The 17,565-nt window shown below is 30.5% G+C and overlaps 2 protein-coding genes across 8 annotated transcripts in view; one reads left to right on the forward strand and one right to left on the reverse strand.

The window, feature by feature from the left end:
• The window catches only part of LOC129920097 (39S ribosomal protein L19, mitochondrial), a 93,593-nt gene that overhangs the window by 74,332 nt on the left and 1,696 nt on the right, over positions 1-17,565 (forward strand). The window lies entirely within an intron of this gene.
• Positions 1,384-16,571, reverse strand: LOC129920096 (transcription initiation factor IIA subunit 1). 7 transcript variants are annotated; one of them, XM_056001282.1, is made up of 9 exons: positions 16,513-16,568; positions 16,166-16,429; positions 15,862-15,948; positions 4,518-4,724; positions 4,160-4,168; positions 3,575-4,051; positions 3,295-3,502; positions 1,956-2,200; positions 1,384-1,886 (listed from the first exon to the last, which is right to left on the reverse strand). In XM_056001282.1, exons 3-9 carry the CDS (start codon positions 15,883-15,885, stop codon positions 1,779-1,781), a joined length of 1,278 nt encoding a protein of 425 aa, XP_055857257.1. In that variant the 5' UTR covers positions 15,886-15,948; positions 16,166-16,429; positions 16,513-16,568; the 3' UTR covers positions 1,384-1,778. The 7 variants fall into 7 exon arrangements, with proteins under 7 accessions (XP_055857257.1, XP_055857256.1, XP_055857258.1 ...); XM_056001281.1 differs by lacking the exon at positions 16,166-16,429 and having other exon boundaries at positions 15,862-15,947; positions 16,513-16,571; XM_056001283.1 differs by lacking the exon at positions 16,513-16,568 and having other exon boundaries at positions 16,166-16,506.

A 17,565-nucleotide genomic window follows, 5' to 3' on the forward strand; every position in this document is an offset into this window, starting at 1 on the left:
TAGGTCTCGAAACAGGTTTTGGTTGTTTGGAGATATGATCTTGAACACGCGCATCCATTTAGGTACAAAAATTACAAATCTATTTTTTAAGATTTTTGGAAAAAAAAATCAACCCCTTGCCTAAAAAAAAATATTCTCCAAATTTCTTCCAAATCCATAGAGTCAGACATCAAAAGAAAGGTCTCTTTAAGCCCTATTAATAAATGAAAACCAAAAAATTCTTTGAGCTCTCGTGGCACAGTTATTTGAATCCAAAGATGGTTTTTTTTTTCTGAAATGCGGGAGCAGATATCTTTGGACCTAGGTCTCAAAACAGCTTTTGGTTTCGAGATATGATCTTGTAATGAACACGCGCATCCATTGATGCACAAAAATTACAAATCAATTTTTTTGAAGATTTTCGGAAAAAAATCAAGGTCCCTTGCCTGAAAAAAAATTATTTCCAAAAATTTCTTCCAAATACATCAAAAAAAAAGTCTCTTTAAACCCTATTAATTCACGAATACCAAAAAGTTCTTTAAGTTCTCGGAGCAGAGTTATTTCAATCCAAAGATGTTTTATTTTTAATGCGGAAGCTGATATCTGTGAAATGCGGGAGCAGATATCTTTGGATTTAGGTCTCGAAACAGGTTTTGGTTTGAAAATATAAGCTCGTAATGAAAACGCGCATCTAATTGGGTACAAAAATTACAAGTCTATTTTTTCAAGATTTTCGGAAAAAAATTTCATTTTTTTGAATTTCCTCTAAATCCATCGATTGAGACATCAAATGAAAGGTCTCTTTAAGTTCTATTCATAATTGACAACTACAAGTTCCTTGGAGGACATTCTGTATCGCATAAGCGATTAAACGTTTTCTCGTGTGCGAAAGATTTCCTTCAGGCCATGAAGCAAATCTTTTCGAACACTCGAAAACAATTGTTCGCTTATGCGATACAGAATGTCACCCCTGGTTCCTCAGATATTTCCAACCAAACATTTTTTTCTTTCTTATCGTTACATTCCGCAGCCGATACATTTTTCGAAACAAGTTTTGGTTTACAGATATGAGTTCACAGTGAATAGGCGTATGCATTCACATAAATAAAATTAAAAAACAATTTTTTTTAATAATAATGTTTTATTATTGATTTTGTTTTGTTTTTTTTTTTTTGTTTATATTTTAATATCGTAGTAATGGTTTGTTTGTGTCTGTTTTGTTTTGCTTATAATTTTCCTACATAATAGCACATAATGACGATTAGGTTCTTTTTTGTTTAACTATTACATATATTCAAATATATTATTAATAATAATTGTCTTGTTTAAAAATTTTCATTTCTTTGACCACTTAAGTAAGCATAATTTATATAATTTTAACACTCATTCCTCATTTTTTTTTAAACTTTTCTTTCACAGTCCAAAATTTGTGTTTTTTTCTTAAATAATTCACTAGTATCCAGCTTCTGTGAAATGAAAGATATGTAGATTTTCCAAACTTTTTGTTCACATTATTTAAAGTGTCTTATGCTTAGCAAAAAATGTGTTTGGCATTCGTCAATTTAGTTATTTTATTTGTGAAAAAAAAGAAAATCTAATGTGATGTGTATGGAAAATATCACTTATCCCTTCACGAGCTGAACACTAGTTTGTTTTAAGTTAAAAATTTAGAAAAATTTCTTTTTTTCTTTGTTAAATTTGAAAATAAAATAACAATTATATTTCTTTTTGTAAGAGAAGAAACACAAAGAAAAAACAACGAATGATTTATCTAAAGAACAAAAAAAAAGACTGTTTTTCTACCATTCAGCATCACCATTGGACTTTTGGAATACATAATCCTTCCCGCCAATATTCATGATACCATCTTTGAGATAGAATTTCCATTTATTTCTCGATCTTGTGATCTATAAAATAGATTGTTAAAAAATTTTTAGTTTCTATTTTTGAAAAAGCAAAAAAAAGATGTATATTACCTTATCATATTGACATACAATAACATTGTCCGTGTCGAATAAGTCACTAGCATCTTCGTCCGTAACATCATCCTCACTGTTAAGTGGCTCTTCTTCGGGTCCACCGTCGTTTTCGCCATCCTCGTCTTCTTCTTTGTCCAAATCATCGTCATCTTCATTGTCCATGTTGTCGTCGCTTTCTTCTGATTCATCTTCGTCCGATGTATCAAGAGCACCATCTAATTGTTTGGCTGTTGTGAAATTTTCTGTAAAAAAAAAATAACAAGTTTATGTTAGCATAGATTGCAATTTGAGGGAATGAAACTTAAGAGGAACGTTATTTTATTCTGAACAAAATGAGAGCTTTGTTCAGGCCCTGAAAGAAAGAAGATCAAAATAAAGCAGTCAAATAAGGACCAGGAAATTGATTCAGATTAATCAGCTCCAAACAATCAGCGGCAAACAAAATATTTTTTGACTACCTTTGAAGTTAAAAAGATTTTTTCCACAAAAACCAAAATATACTTTTCTGAAGGTTCTTGGTTTGCTGAACTCGAAACTGCTTTGGACGATATTCTTTTATGTAAGGAAAACTGTTTAAATATAAATCGTAACGGGTTCTAGAAGAACAGTTTTCTTTCTTTTGACACAATGTACTGGATTCACAAGACAAACAAGAATATTTTAGGAAATAGTGCAAAGATTCGAAACCTCAAATCAAAAACTACTCTGAAGACAAGAGACCTAGATGAACTAACAACAGAAGAAGTGCAGGAAGCAATTAATAAAGAAATGGCTAGCCAACCTACAGACATCAAAATCTTTGTCACAGGGAAAAATAGAAATTCCCTTAAGATGGGAATATTATACACCCTTAAGATGGCAATTGTTTCAGTTCCTTTTATTTATGGTGTTTACTCTTCTGTTTGGCAACAATTACACCTTATTAGTCATTGTAGTTGCACAAGCACATAGCATATCATAGTATGAGGAAACATTGAGCTCAAGCACCGTAGAAAATTCACACGAACTTTTAAACTATTATCTAACGAGATTGATCAGATTCAGACAACCTATCTGCTAGAGACACCATCACTTTGATAGAAAGGTGAACAATTATTAACGCCTAATGCGAGTCAATGCATAATTAAACTATTTTTATCATTTTTACCGATCAAGGAACTACGTTTTTCCTACTACAATTTTCTCTTTTTTTTTGTCAAGTTAAACCCTCAATTTTCCCATTTGATCGACTAAGCTAAGTCAGTTTCAATTTACTAAAATGTGTTGCCCTTTGTCAACTTCACATTTAGTGATGCATTCAAGTGTAATGATTTGTATTCAGATACATGTAACTTACTTTGCATAGAGGTATTCTGTAGAGCAGCGTTAACATGCTGTTGCAATACAGACGAAGCCAAGCTTGTTGGCAACGACATAATCGACGAAATCAAATTGGCCGTGAGGATCTGTGTCAATTGATTCTCTTGCAGCGCCGATGCTGGCACATGAATGGTCAGAACTCGTGATTCTGTATTCATGGTACCGGGTTGAGCAGGTAAAGTTATCTATGGAAAAAAGAAATGTATGATTTTTTAGCACATTTCAAAGGAAATATTTTAAAAGTTAGTCATACTAACATTGACTGGCATGATCTTATTTGGATCTAATGCTGCGACTGCTGGTATAGCTGACGCCGATGATGGGTGTTGTTGCGGAACAGGTTGCTGATTGTTTTGATTTGGCTGTTGTCTTTGTTGTACTATCTGCTGTTGTTGCTGCTGTTGCATTTGCTGTTGTTGTTGTTGCTGCTGCTGCTGCTGTTGTTGTTGTTGTTGTTGCTGCTGTTGTTGTTGCTGAACCATAGTTTGTTGTGGTTGCTGCATTAATTGATGTTGTTGTAGTTGCTGATGCTGAGGTTGGTTTGGTTCTGTTTTAATTGTTCCATTCACAGTCGATACGGAATTGTTTATTTGATTTGGTTTAACATCGACACTTTGATTAGCAGCTGTTGTATTGTTTTGAGATGATACTGCTGCTGCAGCAGCGGCGGCTGCGGCGGCCGCAGCGGCAGCCGCTGCAGCTGCTGCCGCTTTCTTTGATTTATTAGCAGCGGCCTAAATTAAAATCATTAAACATTAGTACACAAATTTGAATACATTATAATTAAGTCAAACTTTTAATTAGAAAAAAAGCAAAAAATTAAAAAAAAAATTGATTCATACCTTTGATGGCTGCACGAAGAGAATATCATATTCATTGGGTCAAAACCGCAGAAATATACATTCGTAATGCGCGAGTAGTTCGTGGCCATGGTGTTAAAGAAGAGGTTGAGAGCGCAGTTGTTTTGATGATTCAATAGTTTTGTGGTTGTTTTTTGGTTATTTTTGCATTTTTTTATTTTTCATATTTTTTTTTAAGCAAGCGATAGTTGTAGATTATTTTAGTTTATCAAATAAATTTTTTTCAAAAAAAAAAATAAACACGCAGAAGTATTAAGACAGCAAACATTTTGTACATATGAAAGGGAACAACACGCTATTAAGGGTTTCAACAAGACAATAGTTGAGAGAGAACACAAACCTTGCTTACCTTTGGATTATTTGAAATAATCGGTGGTGGTTGGGGCTCTGGTGGTTCGGGATTTAATTCAACCGCCTTGCTTGCTAGTAATTTTGTTCGCCATATTTGTTTCATTTCTTGCAATACCTGTTCGTCGACTCCTTCGTCGAGGAATGCATCACGTACACTCGAGATGACATCTTCAATTACAGTGTGATATAATTTCAACTGCAAAATAGAATAAAAGAAAGAAAAAAATTTGATTTAGAATGATTTATGCAGAAAATTGTTTGGTAGTTGGTTTAGATTACGTTTGTACTAAAAATAAAACCTGAAAAAGATCTAATAAAAGTAGTAAGACTCTCTTCCCATAGATTTCTCTCCATCTTCATTCAGTAATTTTATTGTTTCGAAGCTTTAAGTTTTAAACTTCAGGACTTTTTTTGGGAAAAATAATTTTTGACTAAAAGCCTTGCAGCGTTTTAAACGCCAAATTAAGATTTTTATAATTTTCGATTGTTTAAGGTTTTTTTTTTTTTTTCAAAATTCGGAGTTATTTATTTTCCTTTTGAAAACTATTCCCAAAACGATAAGTTCCTTTTCTCGAACTCAATCTTACTTTTTCATTTTCGAGGTAGATTAATTAAAAATCAAACACTAAAGTGTATCTATTTATCTGTCCCAGAATGTAGGCATATAAATGCTCACAATTGTTTTCAATATTGATAACTTGATTACATGATTAAACAAAGAATAATAATCAAATGAAATAAATAGCATGTTTCTACTTTTATCTATTGTCAATTGTTAAAGGGTTGTTGGATAATCAACAGAACACAACACAGTATCTTTCCACACTTACTCAAATCAACTAGCATGCGTTTGATAAATGATTTTATTTGTTTAGGTATTCATGTAAATTACATGCTAGATTAATTTACATTGCTTTTTAATAGTTGGTGGTAAACACTGACCATATTTTTTGTTAAACCCTCAAAACCTTGATATGCAGAGTGATTGAAAGTGAATACATTTATTCGTAGCTTATGAATATTTGTGTTTTATTAAAATTATTTACACAATTGTTTTCTTTTAGTAGCAATGTTCAATGTTAAGTTACAATTAGACAGGACAAAGTTGGTTGAGTGTGATTTATTTAAATTTCTATATATTTTTTTTTTACAATCTGTTTTTGTTTAGGTGATACTTAGATGATATTTGGTTCCGATTAATCAGAGCCTCTAAAAATTCAGAATTTAAGTTCAGCTGGACGCAGCTTTGGAGCCCACAGCATTGGGTATGAGTGATAGCAAATAATTATTGATGTTTTTGAAAAAGAGCATTTATACCATCTTAATGTCAAGCCTATTTTTTATTTTGATCCTGTGCATTTTATTTAATCACTTATACTATGCATCAGTGAAATGTTTGCTTTAGGTATGTCAAATAAAAAACTTACCTAATTCTTCTTCCCTAGTTTATTCTACTTTTATAGGAATTTAGTTGCCACATGCATTAGTATCGTTTTAAAATCCTTCTTAAATTCTACATACTATAACTTAAAACATAAAAAATAATTAATAAACCAATTTGTTGCTGCTGCTCAAATAATAAAATGTTCCTGAGAAACTGCAAGTGTTCGTTAATACTAATAATTTCAAAAATCCACTTATGTTGTAAATTATTCAAATATTTTAAGTCAATTGAGATGGGGGGTGGATCTCCTTTGTTTCGACTTAATATAATTGGATTCAAATCGATATTTTAATAGAGTATTGTTACATAAGTGTAAAACTAAACCATCAGTTATTTATTTCATTGTAGCGCAACAATTTTGAAGGCATATAATGTATTTTTATTGAATATAATGTATTGGCATAAAGCAAATTTCTTTTATTTCAATTTGTTTTTATAATCATAAACATAATGGGCACGTTCAGAAAATATTAGGGACTAGATATTTAGGCAACGTCATTTTCTGAACGGAAATAAAGGTGAATTGACTAAATTTGTTTGGATGTTTCATCATTGTCAAATATCCAAATTTACTTAAGATTTTTACAGATCGCATGGGTCAGACACCAAATTTCACTATTCTTTAATAAACAAATAATATTAATTATAACCGATAAAGCACTTTTTATTCGTTTTTTAAACAAATAGATTTAATTTTGCTAACGTAATTCATTTATTAAAAATAATCAGCTGTCATGTTGACAAAAAAAACTTTCCTAAATGTTTAGGTAAAATTTTCTTGCCTAACTTTCCAGTCAGCTTTCCAATAAAATTACCTAAATTGGAAGGATTTTTTTTGACAGTTGACCAATCAGAGAGCAAGAAATTACCTAAATATTTAGGCCCTAACGTTTCTGAACCTGCCCAATTTTAAGACTTCATTCATTCATTCATTAAAGATATACAGATTAAAATAGAGCTTTAAAAAAGTTCTTTAATTTCACCTACAGTTAACCTTAGTCTTGAAGAAGAACTGATTTGAAACGTTAACCAACAAATAAACAAAGCAAAGCTTAAAGCCCATAGACGAGTTCCTGTCCGAAAACTAGCTTTTTTTTCAGAAAATTTTCTGACAACTCTTCAATGGGGAAATAAAGCCTGTCTTGTAAACCTTCCAAACCTCAATTAATTTTCAAAATATATTTTCTTTACCTTTTTTCCTATCCTTTTAAACTGTTTAACAAAACGCTATAAAACTCTTATAATGCCAAAGGTCTTATAATCCAAATTCGGATTGCTTTAACTATTAAATCGTAAAACGTAAAGGTCTTGATTTATTTCGATTTATGAATCAGAGGAAATTTGCAGAACAAACTGTAAACTGGACTTAGAATTATTACAAAAATATTAAATCAAACAGAGAAATGATTTTATATTTGCCCTTTCGACAAATAGATAAGAGATAATAAAAAAAAATGTAGACCATGAATCATTTCATAAACAATTGTGACCTTAGATTTTGCAAAAAGAAAACAAACAATCCGGATTCATTTCAAAATTAACTATGCCAGATTTTCATTTTTACTTTTTATTTGTCTTTCAATGCCAAGTTTGTTGAGTGTTTTAAAAAATATTCTTCATTGGAAAATAAAACAAACAAACAACAACATAATAGGTATGATGAAATCAGATCCCCAAAGCTTTCCAGGAATTGTAAAAAAATCATCAAATAAAAAAGAGAAAAAAAAAAACAATTCTCAAGTAACAACAATCAAAAGCTGATAAGACATCACTACCTACTCAATTCAGTCTAACGTAGGGTGTTATTATGAAACATGAATTGAATATGGTGTTAGCGATAGCATCTGCTTGCAATTAACGAATAGATGAAATGTTTGTTTGTCGGCTGCTACAATTTCGTGTATACGGAAACTATAGTGTAGTATTGAAACAGATACGTAGATAGCAATAATTGTTATCAATTTTAAGTAGAGAAGCTTTTTAAGGAACAAAAAAAAAAACAGAACTTAAATGTTACGAAATAAAACCCTTTTATAAGCACGTGCAGAGTAATATATTTATGTAAAAAATACAAGTTTCCAATTAGACCTAAGCGATTAATTTACTGAGTGCGAAATGGATAAGGTTCCCAGATCAGAATATAAATAAATTGGAGGCAGACATACAAACATGTGTTAAATGGGTCTTATTTCTTTCTGATCACACTTGATTGCCTTGAATTTCTTAATGTACCTAAGAAAATTGATTTTAAATTCTTATTGTTCACAAATGTAAAGGAAATGGAAATTTGTCTTGGTACTCTTTTAAAACATACCTTAGGTAGCATACAAAATGTTGGCCTTAACTTTTGAGGTTTTTTACTTATTGGGAAAAGGTTAGAGGTTAGTGAAAATTAAGAGAAAAGCATGTACTGCATTAACGCTTAAGGTTTTTATATAGGATTTCAATTGCTTCGTGCATTGACACATATTTTTATATTATTTACATTTTAATATTGGTTATATCAAAGAATAGGAATTTTATATGACAAACTCTCTTGTTGTCGGTTCAAATACAAAATGCTACCTGATTAGCGAACATCAAAATAATTTCCAATCTTATGCACACAAACCAGAATCTCTAATCGGATTAATATGAATGAGAAATTTAGTCAATTGAATTCTTTTATTTTCTAATGAAACGACATTTTTTTTTAATATAAACAAATAAATTTCGTAATTTACGTAACCGTTAATCATTCTGAAGAGAAAGAATAAGTCTAAGTTCATTTTTGTTATTTAACAATTATTGTTCTATTCTATTTCTTTTTTATTTGTTCTACGATATTCAACAAAGATTGCGTAAAGGGTTCTTACACGTTCAACCAATTACCGTAATGTGATACTTTTATTAATCTCTGCAAATCAATTCCATACGTAAAAAGCTAAATTTTATCTTTTAAATATACAACTACCATCAATCATGATCATTCATCAAAATGAAAAACGGTTTGGTTTTTTTCTTAAATTAGATTTTAATAATTTGTATGTGACGCATAATGGTTTTATGGTCAGCCAACATTTTGATCGAAATATGTGATTCCTTTAATCTTTTTACCATTTTTATTCTCTAAGGACTGATAATGTTTCGATTTTCTTACTTGCGATATAGCAGGTAGGTACGTACTATAGGCTAAGTTTATGACTCGTCAAAAGAATCGAACTCAAGATAACAATCACACATGCGATCAAAGTGGACTCCGAAAATATTTGCGTTTCTCTATCTCGAGCTACAGTTCACAGCAGTGAAAGGAAGCATTTGCTTCAAACTTGGTTATTAAAATTTTGGTGATATCTTAGACGAGAAATGAAAAGTTTTTTCAGGGGCCAAAATTTAACATACTCAAAAAGATTTCCAATATCAGAAAAATTATTCCATGATTAGCAACTTTGTTCTCAAAAAACAAAGTCACAAACATTTAATATCAACGTGTTCATAAAATTCAAATTCGCTGTTGCATTCAATTAAGGGACGCACATTGCAATAAACCAACTAAATTGTGCTTACAAAAAAAAAAACAACTTAAAGAGAAACCAAAAGAGTCATAAGAATGCAATTTAACAACAACTTTCACTTTCTTGTTACATCAAACCAACCCACACACATCAACGAAAAAATCAACACGGTTAATGACATTGCAATGCTGTTGTTTTCACAAGTTCATTGTTCTTTTTATGACAATTTTGTTGCTTGCTTTATATATGACTACTGTTGCAATGGCGAACAAAATAAAAAATGGGATTAATAAAACATTAAATTACAATATTGACAAAATTAAATAAAACTAATTCGTCTGACATATGTACATGAGCCAATCTGCATTTAAATGACTAATAACTTCGAGAATCTCCACGGAGGAGATATTTGAGTTACTATCCTTAATTTTAAGGTTATTTGCACTCATGAGAAATATGAAGTGATTTTTAATTGACATATTCCTAATAAATAAATAAATAATTGGTCCATCTGCTAGACAGTTTTCTTTGTCTAAGATGTAGGCAGTTTAGAGTCAGTCAACTGATCTAATTTGTCAATAAATAGTCGCATGAATGCAGAAATAGATCAATTCATAAAAAATCATCTAAATACTTTCTTACTTTGGATGTTTGTGAAATCTAGGACTTATGCGACTAGGTTACAAATAAGTAAAAAAAAAAAATATTAACATTATTTAATATAGATTTTTACGACCTTTAGTTCATACAGAAATTCCGTTCTTGTAGAGCAGTTGACTTATCGTAAGACACCTTGTCAATTAATAATTTAACAAGTCCAATTAATAAAGTTCTGAGTCTTGTATTACAAAACCAATCTTTATTTACAATGCAAATCTGTAGTAACCTAAAACTTAGATTATTATAACACAGACCATACATAAAAAGTAGAATTATACTAAAAAAAAATAAGCTAAACTAACAAACTCATTATGCAAACTGATGCCCTCATACTCATATACAAGGTGTCATAACTCATATTATAAATTACAAAAAAAATCACGTTTTAAAGCGTAAATTTCCCAATGCATCATCATCATCATCATAATCATCACCACCAGCATGATGCACACACTAGAGACTAGACCTCAAACGACTAACAAAAAAAAAAAAAAAACAACATATCCGTTCTAAATTCAAATCAATGCTTTAACTCATTGAAACAAAAAAAAAAAAACACATAATAATAATAGACCAAGGCATTACCTACAACAGAACAAAAAAAATCCCAACTTCCACAGTCCAGCCAGAGCTCAAACCCAGAAAAGAAAATACAAAATAAGAAGTGATCATTACTCGCTAGAGTGGTGGCAACAGCCGTAAATATTGTAAAAATCAATTTGCTTTTATCTTAAAAATAAAACAACAGCAAAAAAAAAGACACAAGAAAAGCACTCTTAAAGGCAAGGCAAGGTATGAACTGATTATGTTTCTTTTTTTGTGTTTATTTTTGTTGCTGAAAGAAGCATCAATATTTTAAGCTAAACTTTCTCTGCCGGCAACAAAGAGGAAGACAACGACGACACGAGGAGAGGAACACCCAAGTTATTCATTCAATTGGGAAACTTACTACCTACATATTCTACTCTTTCGTCTTTTAACAACTTATTACGCAATTAATGTTGTTGGATTAAAACTTGGATGTCGGTAGAATGGCTAGTGAAAGAGAGGCTTTTGATTGCGTGGTTCTATCTGAACTACATTGCATTACACTGATGAAAATCTGCGAGGAATGCATTAAGCAAGCAAACTCTAGTCCAGACAAAATAGACATAACAAAGTGCAAACCCAGAAATAATTCACATAGAGCTGAAAATTGGTACAGAGCATTTAAACGTCGATTAAAGTAAAATGTCAAAATTCCCCAAAAGTCCGATGAGCGCATAAAAAGTTATTCAAGTTTAAATTTCGAAAATGTAGGTTTTTCGTATATAACTTTGAAATGGAGGAAGCTATCAAAAAAAAAGTATATCGCTGACTTATGGGTTTTGTAATGTTCTAAAAAAAAATGTTATGACACTTTTTTTTCTACGAGCAATCGTTTAGAAGATATCGCGATTTAAAAATGTGTCAAATGTCGAAAATAACGTTTTTTTGCCGTGAGTCCTATCGAAAAGTTTTCTTTGGGAATGTGCTCTTTCTGAGAGATATAATAAGAAAAAATTTTTTTTTTGAAAATTAAAAAATAACAGTTTTTCGTACTCAACTCTTCTAAAAGCGGGTTTTGACAAATATTTTAAATTTATTTTATAGCCCCGAAGTTTTTCACAAAAAAGTAGCTGCCATCGTTTAGAAGATATTAGGTCTCAGAGATAGGACTATTAAATAAAATCGGGTATTTTGTCTTTTGTTTTTAAACGGTTAAGGCTAAAGTAAAACATGGACAAAATTAGCATAGAGCTGTAAACTTGTACAGAGCATAAAAACATCGATAAAAGTCAAATGTCAAAAGTCCACAAAAATCCCATGTGTGCATAAAAAGTTATTAAAGGTTAAATGTCGAAAATTTGAGTTTAATTTTTATTTTCGACATTTGACACGTTTCAAAATCGCGTTAATAAAATGCATTTGTTCATTTTTGTTTTCAAATATTATATTAATTTTTTAGACTTTAGAGCATTTAAAAAATAAACTGAAGTTTTGGCTGAAACCGCTTTGATTTTGGAAAGCCAACCTTTATTTGTAAATTAGAAAACAAATAATTAAAGTCGTCATTTTGTAATCCAAAAATATGAAAAAGGATCGTAATTATATAAGCTATTGAATACGGAAACAAAAAAGTTTAATTATTATTGGAGTAACTTTTTTTCGAAATTGGAAAAATCACGTATTTAAGGGTTTAACCAAAAAAATAAGCTTTTTGCATCATTATTTTTAAATTTGTGGTCGGAAAAACTGTCACAATATGAGTTTGAAAATCTTCACTTTTTGACTATTTGCAAAAAGAGGTCATTCTAGTTATACCTTTAAGCCTTAACTACATTGACCACAAAAGTGAAAATATTCAAACTGATTTTGTGATTATTTCCCGTAATGGAAAAAATAACAAAAATAATGCAAAGAGCTTATCTTTTTGTCTAAAAAAAAAAAACAATATGTATACTGTTTTTTACAAACAAATTGTCCTAGGGAAAAAGAATATATACAGGGTGTGACGGAATGAGATAAGAACATTTTGAGGGATGATTCTTGGGTATATTGTAGAAAAAATGTTTTTAAAGTAACTCTCTATCTGCAAAATTGATACTCTTTAGTATGTCAATGTCAATGTTAATAACTCCGTTAATACTTACGATAGAAACATCATTAGTCTTGATTTTTAGAAGAAATGCTATTCTTTGTAACTGCATGTAAAAAATGTTAATATCTTTTTTTAATTTCTCAAATATTAATTTTTAAAGGGAATTACTTTTTTCTTATCCATGATAATTTTGACTTTGGGGACGATTTTCTTCGATAAATGTATTAATAAACATAGTGTTTTATAAATTTATTTCAATGAAGAAAACAATAATGAACAAAAAAGTTGCTAACAAGTTTGCCAGAAAAATCATAGATTTTATAATATTTAGGAAAACCTGCACCAGGTAAAATCTCTAAAAAAAATGTGTTTTTTTGCTATAGTCAAAAATGGGTAAGAATTAAAAATTTATTTTTGTAGTTTTAGTTTATTTCTGTTTAAGATCTTGTTACAACAATTATTTAAAAAGTGTTCTTGATTTTGTGTACTTGATAGAGCCCGTTTTTTTGGATCAAGACATTAATGAAGTTTCTATCATAAGTACTAACGGAGTTATTAACATTGACATGAGCAAAGACATACCAAAGTAAGCGTTTTCTTAAATCATCGCTAAAGAGTATCAATTTTTCAGATAGAGAGTTACTCTAGAAAAATTTTTTCTTAGAATATACCCAAGAATCATCCATCAAAATGTTCTTATCTCATTCCGAGACACCCGGCCCGGTATATCACTTTTATAATTTTGCAAAAAGTTGAAAATTTAGTTAAGGCTTTAGGAATAATAAAAAAGATACCGAGCAAAGTGGTCACCCAGGTACTCGACGCAGCGTTACCGTTAAGCGACTTTAGTCGCTATTAGCGACCTTTTTGAAGCCTTAGCGACAGAGCGACGACTTTTTATTTAAAGCGACCTTTTCACTAATTTCATAATAGCGACTATTTTTTTCTTTCTAAAAATTGTATTTCTTTTTTAGTTCTGAACATTTAGAGCTTCAAATTTGTGTTTTTTTGTTCTGAACGTATTCTGAGCTAGTTCAGAGCACCATCGATGGACTCAGAATAAAATAACTGAGCAGACCGAGTTGAATGCTGAAGGCTGAACACAAGCATTTAGCAAGTGAAGTTGAAAAAAATTTCAAACAAATAAAATAATGGCGCAAGAGTGCAGTAGTCGTTCTAGTTTTTTATTTTTATTTAACCCTTTTGGACCCAGCGTTACTCTCATGTAACATATTTTTAAAAATTCGTAAAAAATATTCCATTAAATATTTGTTTAGGTTTCGATGGCTTAATTGAAAGATAATAATGCCTATTTATTTATTTAATATGTTAAATGCTTACATTATAAATAAACTTAAATACTAACAATGGAATTATTAAACTACTGGATTATTACAAAAATTTAGTCAAATATCATACCTTTAATTTTTGTTAACCCTTAACTATAGTGGTGGGTCCAGGGGACCCACATCTACTTTTATTTTTAAAGTAAGATTTTTAAGACTGAATTTTAAAGTGCAAATTTTATTTTGAAAATGAATTTTCTTTTTTTTTTTTTTTACTTCTTCTAAAATTGTTATCTTTTAATGCTCAATAAAAAAATTTATAAAAAAATTCAATTTGGTATTTTATTTTATCATTGGTGGGTCCACTGGACCCACCACTATAGATACGTCACAAAATTTCACCACTATATAACATTTTTTTTATATATGGTCAAAGTTTTGAAAAAAGATATAGAAAATGTTAATGCAATGAAAAAAAAAATGTTAATTTTCAATGAAAAAATTTAGTGAGCACAGAATTTTGAAGGCAATTTAAATAGGATAAATTTTCTAAAATGTTAATGCAATGAAAAAAAAAATGTTAATTTTCAATGAAAAAATTTAGTGAGCACAGAATTTTGAAGGCAATTTAAATGGGATAAATTTCCTATTTAAATTGCCTTCAAAATTCTGTGCTCACTAAATTTTTTCATTGAAAATTAACATTTTTTTTTTCATTGCATTAACATTTTCTATATCTTTTTTCAAAACTTTGACCATATATAAAAAAAATGTTTGCAAAAAAAAAAGAAAAAAAATGTGAATATCAGTCCCTTTTTCGATTAACCCTTAACTATTCTCTATAAAAAGTTTTATATGCAATATATCAAAATTTTGCTTGGTTTACGAGGTATATATTGAAAAACCCAAAAAGGGGGCTTTTGCACCCCTATCTTCAGTTTCCACCCTCTCATTTAATAGCACTCTGCGATTTTATCTTCTACTATAACCCATACCAGTGAACTAATCAATACTGACATCTTCAACCTTCACCGCTTTATTAAAAGCTCCAACTGGTTTAATTAGTGAGGAATTTCCTCACAAAATCATGGTATCACAACGGACCAATAAATGGTCTAAGTGTGTCAGTTGTTTTCCTGACAGCCATTTCTACCTAACCTAACCTATAACCCATTCAACGATTCCTGCAATAAAAACCCGTGAACGTCTTAGTTCCTTTCCAAACTACATAATCAATAGCCTATTAAGATCCTAAAATGAAGACTGTTTTTTTTTAGTTTCTAATTTCGTTATTGTTACTAAAAACTTTGTTTCAAGACAACTTATGTTTATTTTTCTATGTAAAAACATATGAAAACGATTTAGCGACTTTTTTTTTAAATAGCGACTTTTTTTTTAAATAGCGACTTTTTCGACAAAAAAGCGACTTTTTTTTCAATTTTTCAGGTTAGCGACCTTTTTTTTTTCTAAAAGCGACTTTTTTTAGCGACCTTTCAAAAATTTTCAACGGTAACGCTGACTCGACGTTTAAATGCTCTATACCAATTTTCAGCTCTATGCGAATTATTTCTGGGTTGAATGTCTATATTGACCGGACTACTTCCCAGATTTGCATACCTGTGATGAAATCACAACTTGCATTAATCTTAAAGGCTAAGAGAAAAGCTTCCAAGATGTTGTTGCCAATTTCAGAACGGGACTTGTGTTTATTTCATATTTTCTATTCCATATGGTTTCATTAGTCGATTGATCCTACTTGAAAACGTGAAGGATATTTTGTTGGGGGGAAAAAAAGAATAAAATAACACATTTTTATTCGATAAACTTACCACAGAAGTTTGGCACAAGGCCATGGGGACCTTTTTTTCAGCCAGTTTAAAGCCTTTTTGGTTTTATCTCCGGGCCCACAGGTGAACTAAAGATATAAATTCTTTTTTTAATTGTAATTTTTTCTTTATCTCTCCTCCCACCACCACCGGTAACGAATGGGGCAAGACTTTTATTTTTTTAAAGTATGAAAAATAAAATTGCACAAATGAGAAATTAAATAAATTCCTTAAAATTTTATTTAACGATATTTTGAGGAAATAAAAAAAAAAAGTCCAAAAATTATAATCGAAAAAAATTAACCTTTTTTTTTTTTTGGGAAAAATAAAAAAATCAAATGTCAGCGGTTTTGACACACACAAGTTGGTTGGTTAAAGCGAGAGAGAGCAACAAGAGTGACAAAAGAAGAATTTTACGACAAGAATGGAACACTAGTAATCTAGTACGTCGTTACAGGCCGAGCAAAATATCACAAATGGCGAACAGTGACAAAAAGATAAACGATGACTGCCACTGAACCACACCAACTCACTCAGCGGCGAGCGACGAAGATGGATGAAGACGAGACGACTACAAAAACAAAAAAACACATTTAGAGACAACTACATTCGTAGGTCAGTGCAAAAATATATTGTAGTCCTCTTCGCACTCACATGTGGTTTGATCAAATGAATGGACTTCGATGACAACGAAGCCGAAGACACAAGCGAAATGAAGGCTTTTTATACATTTCATCGTGTTTTATGTTGAAGGTGGTAATTAGTCAAGCTGTGGTATAGTATTGAATTATTTTGATTAATTTATGTGTTAAAAAGAAATAATTGATGATAAACTGCAATTACGAGTTTGAAAATTGATTTTAGTAAGCTCATTTTGTGTCATTTGGGTAATAATTTATATTTTCGTTAAAAAATTAAATTGTTTTTGAATTTTGTTGGAAGATAAATTCATGGCGGATAAGAATGTAGTAGATTTGTGGAATCCAAATTTATTACTTTTTTTGAATTGTACAAGCAAATTTATCGCTGAACTGTTTCAATTAACAGGGATGTCAAAGAGTTGAAAAAAACCCTTTTTTTTATTAGATTCGTATTGGTTTCGCTTATGATTCTTCGGGTGACTTGCGATTTTTCCGAATCTGCTAAAATGACAGATTCAAAATTGTAAAGTTAAAGACTTAACTACATTGGCTCAAAAAGTGAAAAATTACATGAGTGAAAATTTTCAAACGCATTTTTAGATAGTTTTTGGGACTGGAAAATTAAGAAAATGATGCGGAAAACTTGTTTTTTTATTAGGGGTATTCACGATCCGGTGCAACGAAAAGGCGTAAAATTGCTAAATTTTATTTTTCTACAACAACTACAAAAGACAAATTTTACACCATTGTATTTTATTTTTGCAATAGGGTAAGGGTATAGCAAAAGTGTAAACAAAACTTTGGAGACTTAAAAATTTTTCGTTTCACTTCAGCTGCGTACTAGGCTTAAGGCTTGGCCAAACCGGAAATGTATTCGGTAACGATACGGGAAATTGTATGAAATAAAATCCAAACGTGAACGTCCATGTTTCAGTTTTTCAGGAATTTTGTTCATACAATTGCCCGTACCGCTACTGCATACCTTTCCGGTGTGGTCAAGCCTTTAAAGGCTTGGCCACACCGGAGGGTATGCGGTAGCGGTATGGGTAGAGGTAACGGTACTTGT

The sequence above is a fragment of the Episyrphus balteatus genome, chromosome 4 (genome assembly GCF_945859705.1).
Source record: "Episyrphus balteatus chromosome 4, idEpiBalt1.1, whole genome shotgun sequence".
Lineage (NCBI taxonomy): Eukaryota > Metazoa > Arthropoda > Insecta > Diptera > Syrphidae > Episyrphus > Episyrphus balteatus.

What these genes read in the sequence shown, in the direction of transcription:
- LOC129920096 (XM_056001281.1), bottom strand. Translation starts at nt 15,885, where the DNA reads ATGGCCTTGTGCCAAACTTCTGTG. An exon ending in ATAAGATCATGCCAGTCAAT is followed by an intron (nt 3,503 to 3,574) that starts GTTAGTATGACT and finishes TTTTTTCCATAG; the next exon opens with ATAACTTTACCTGCTCAACC. An exon ending in ACAGAATACCTCTATGCAAA is followed by an intron (nt 2,201 to 3,294) that starts GTAAGTTACATG and finishes TTTTTTTTACAG; the next exon opens with AAAATTTCACAACAGCCAAA.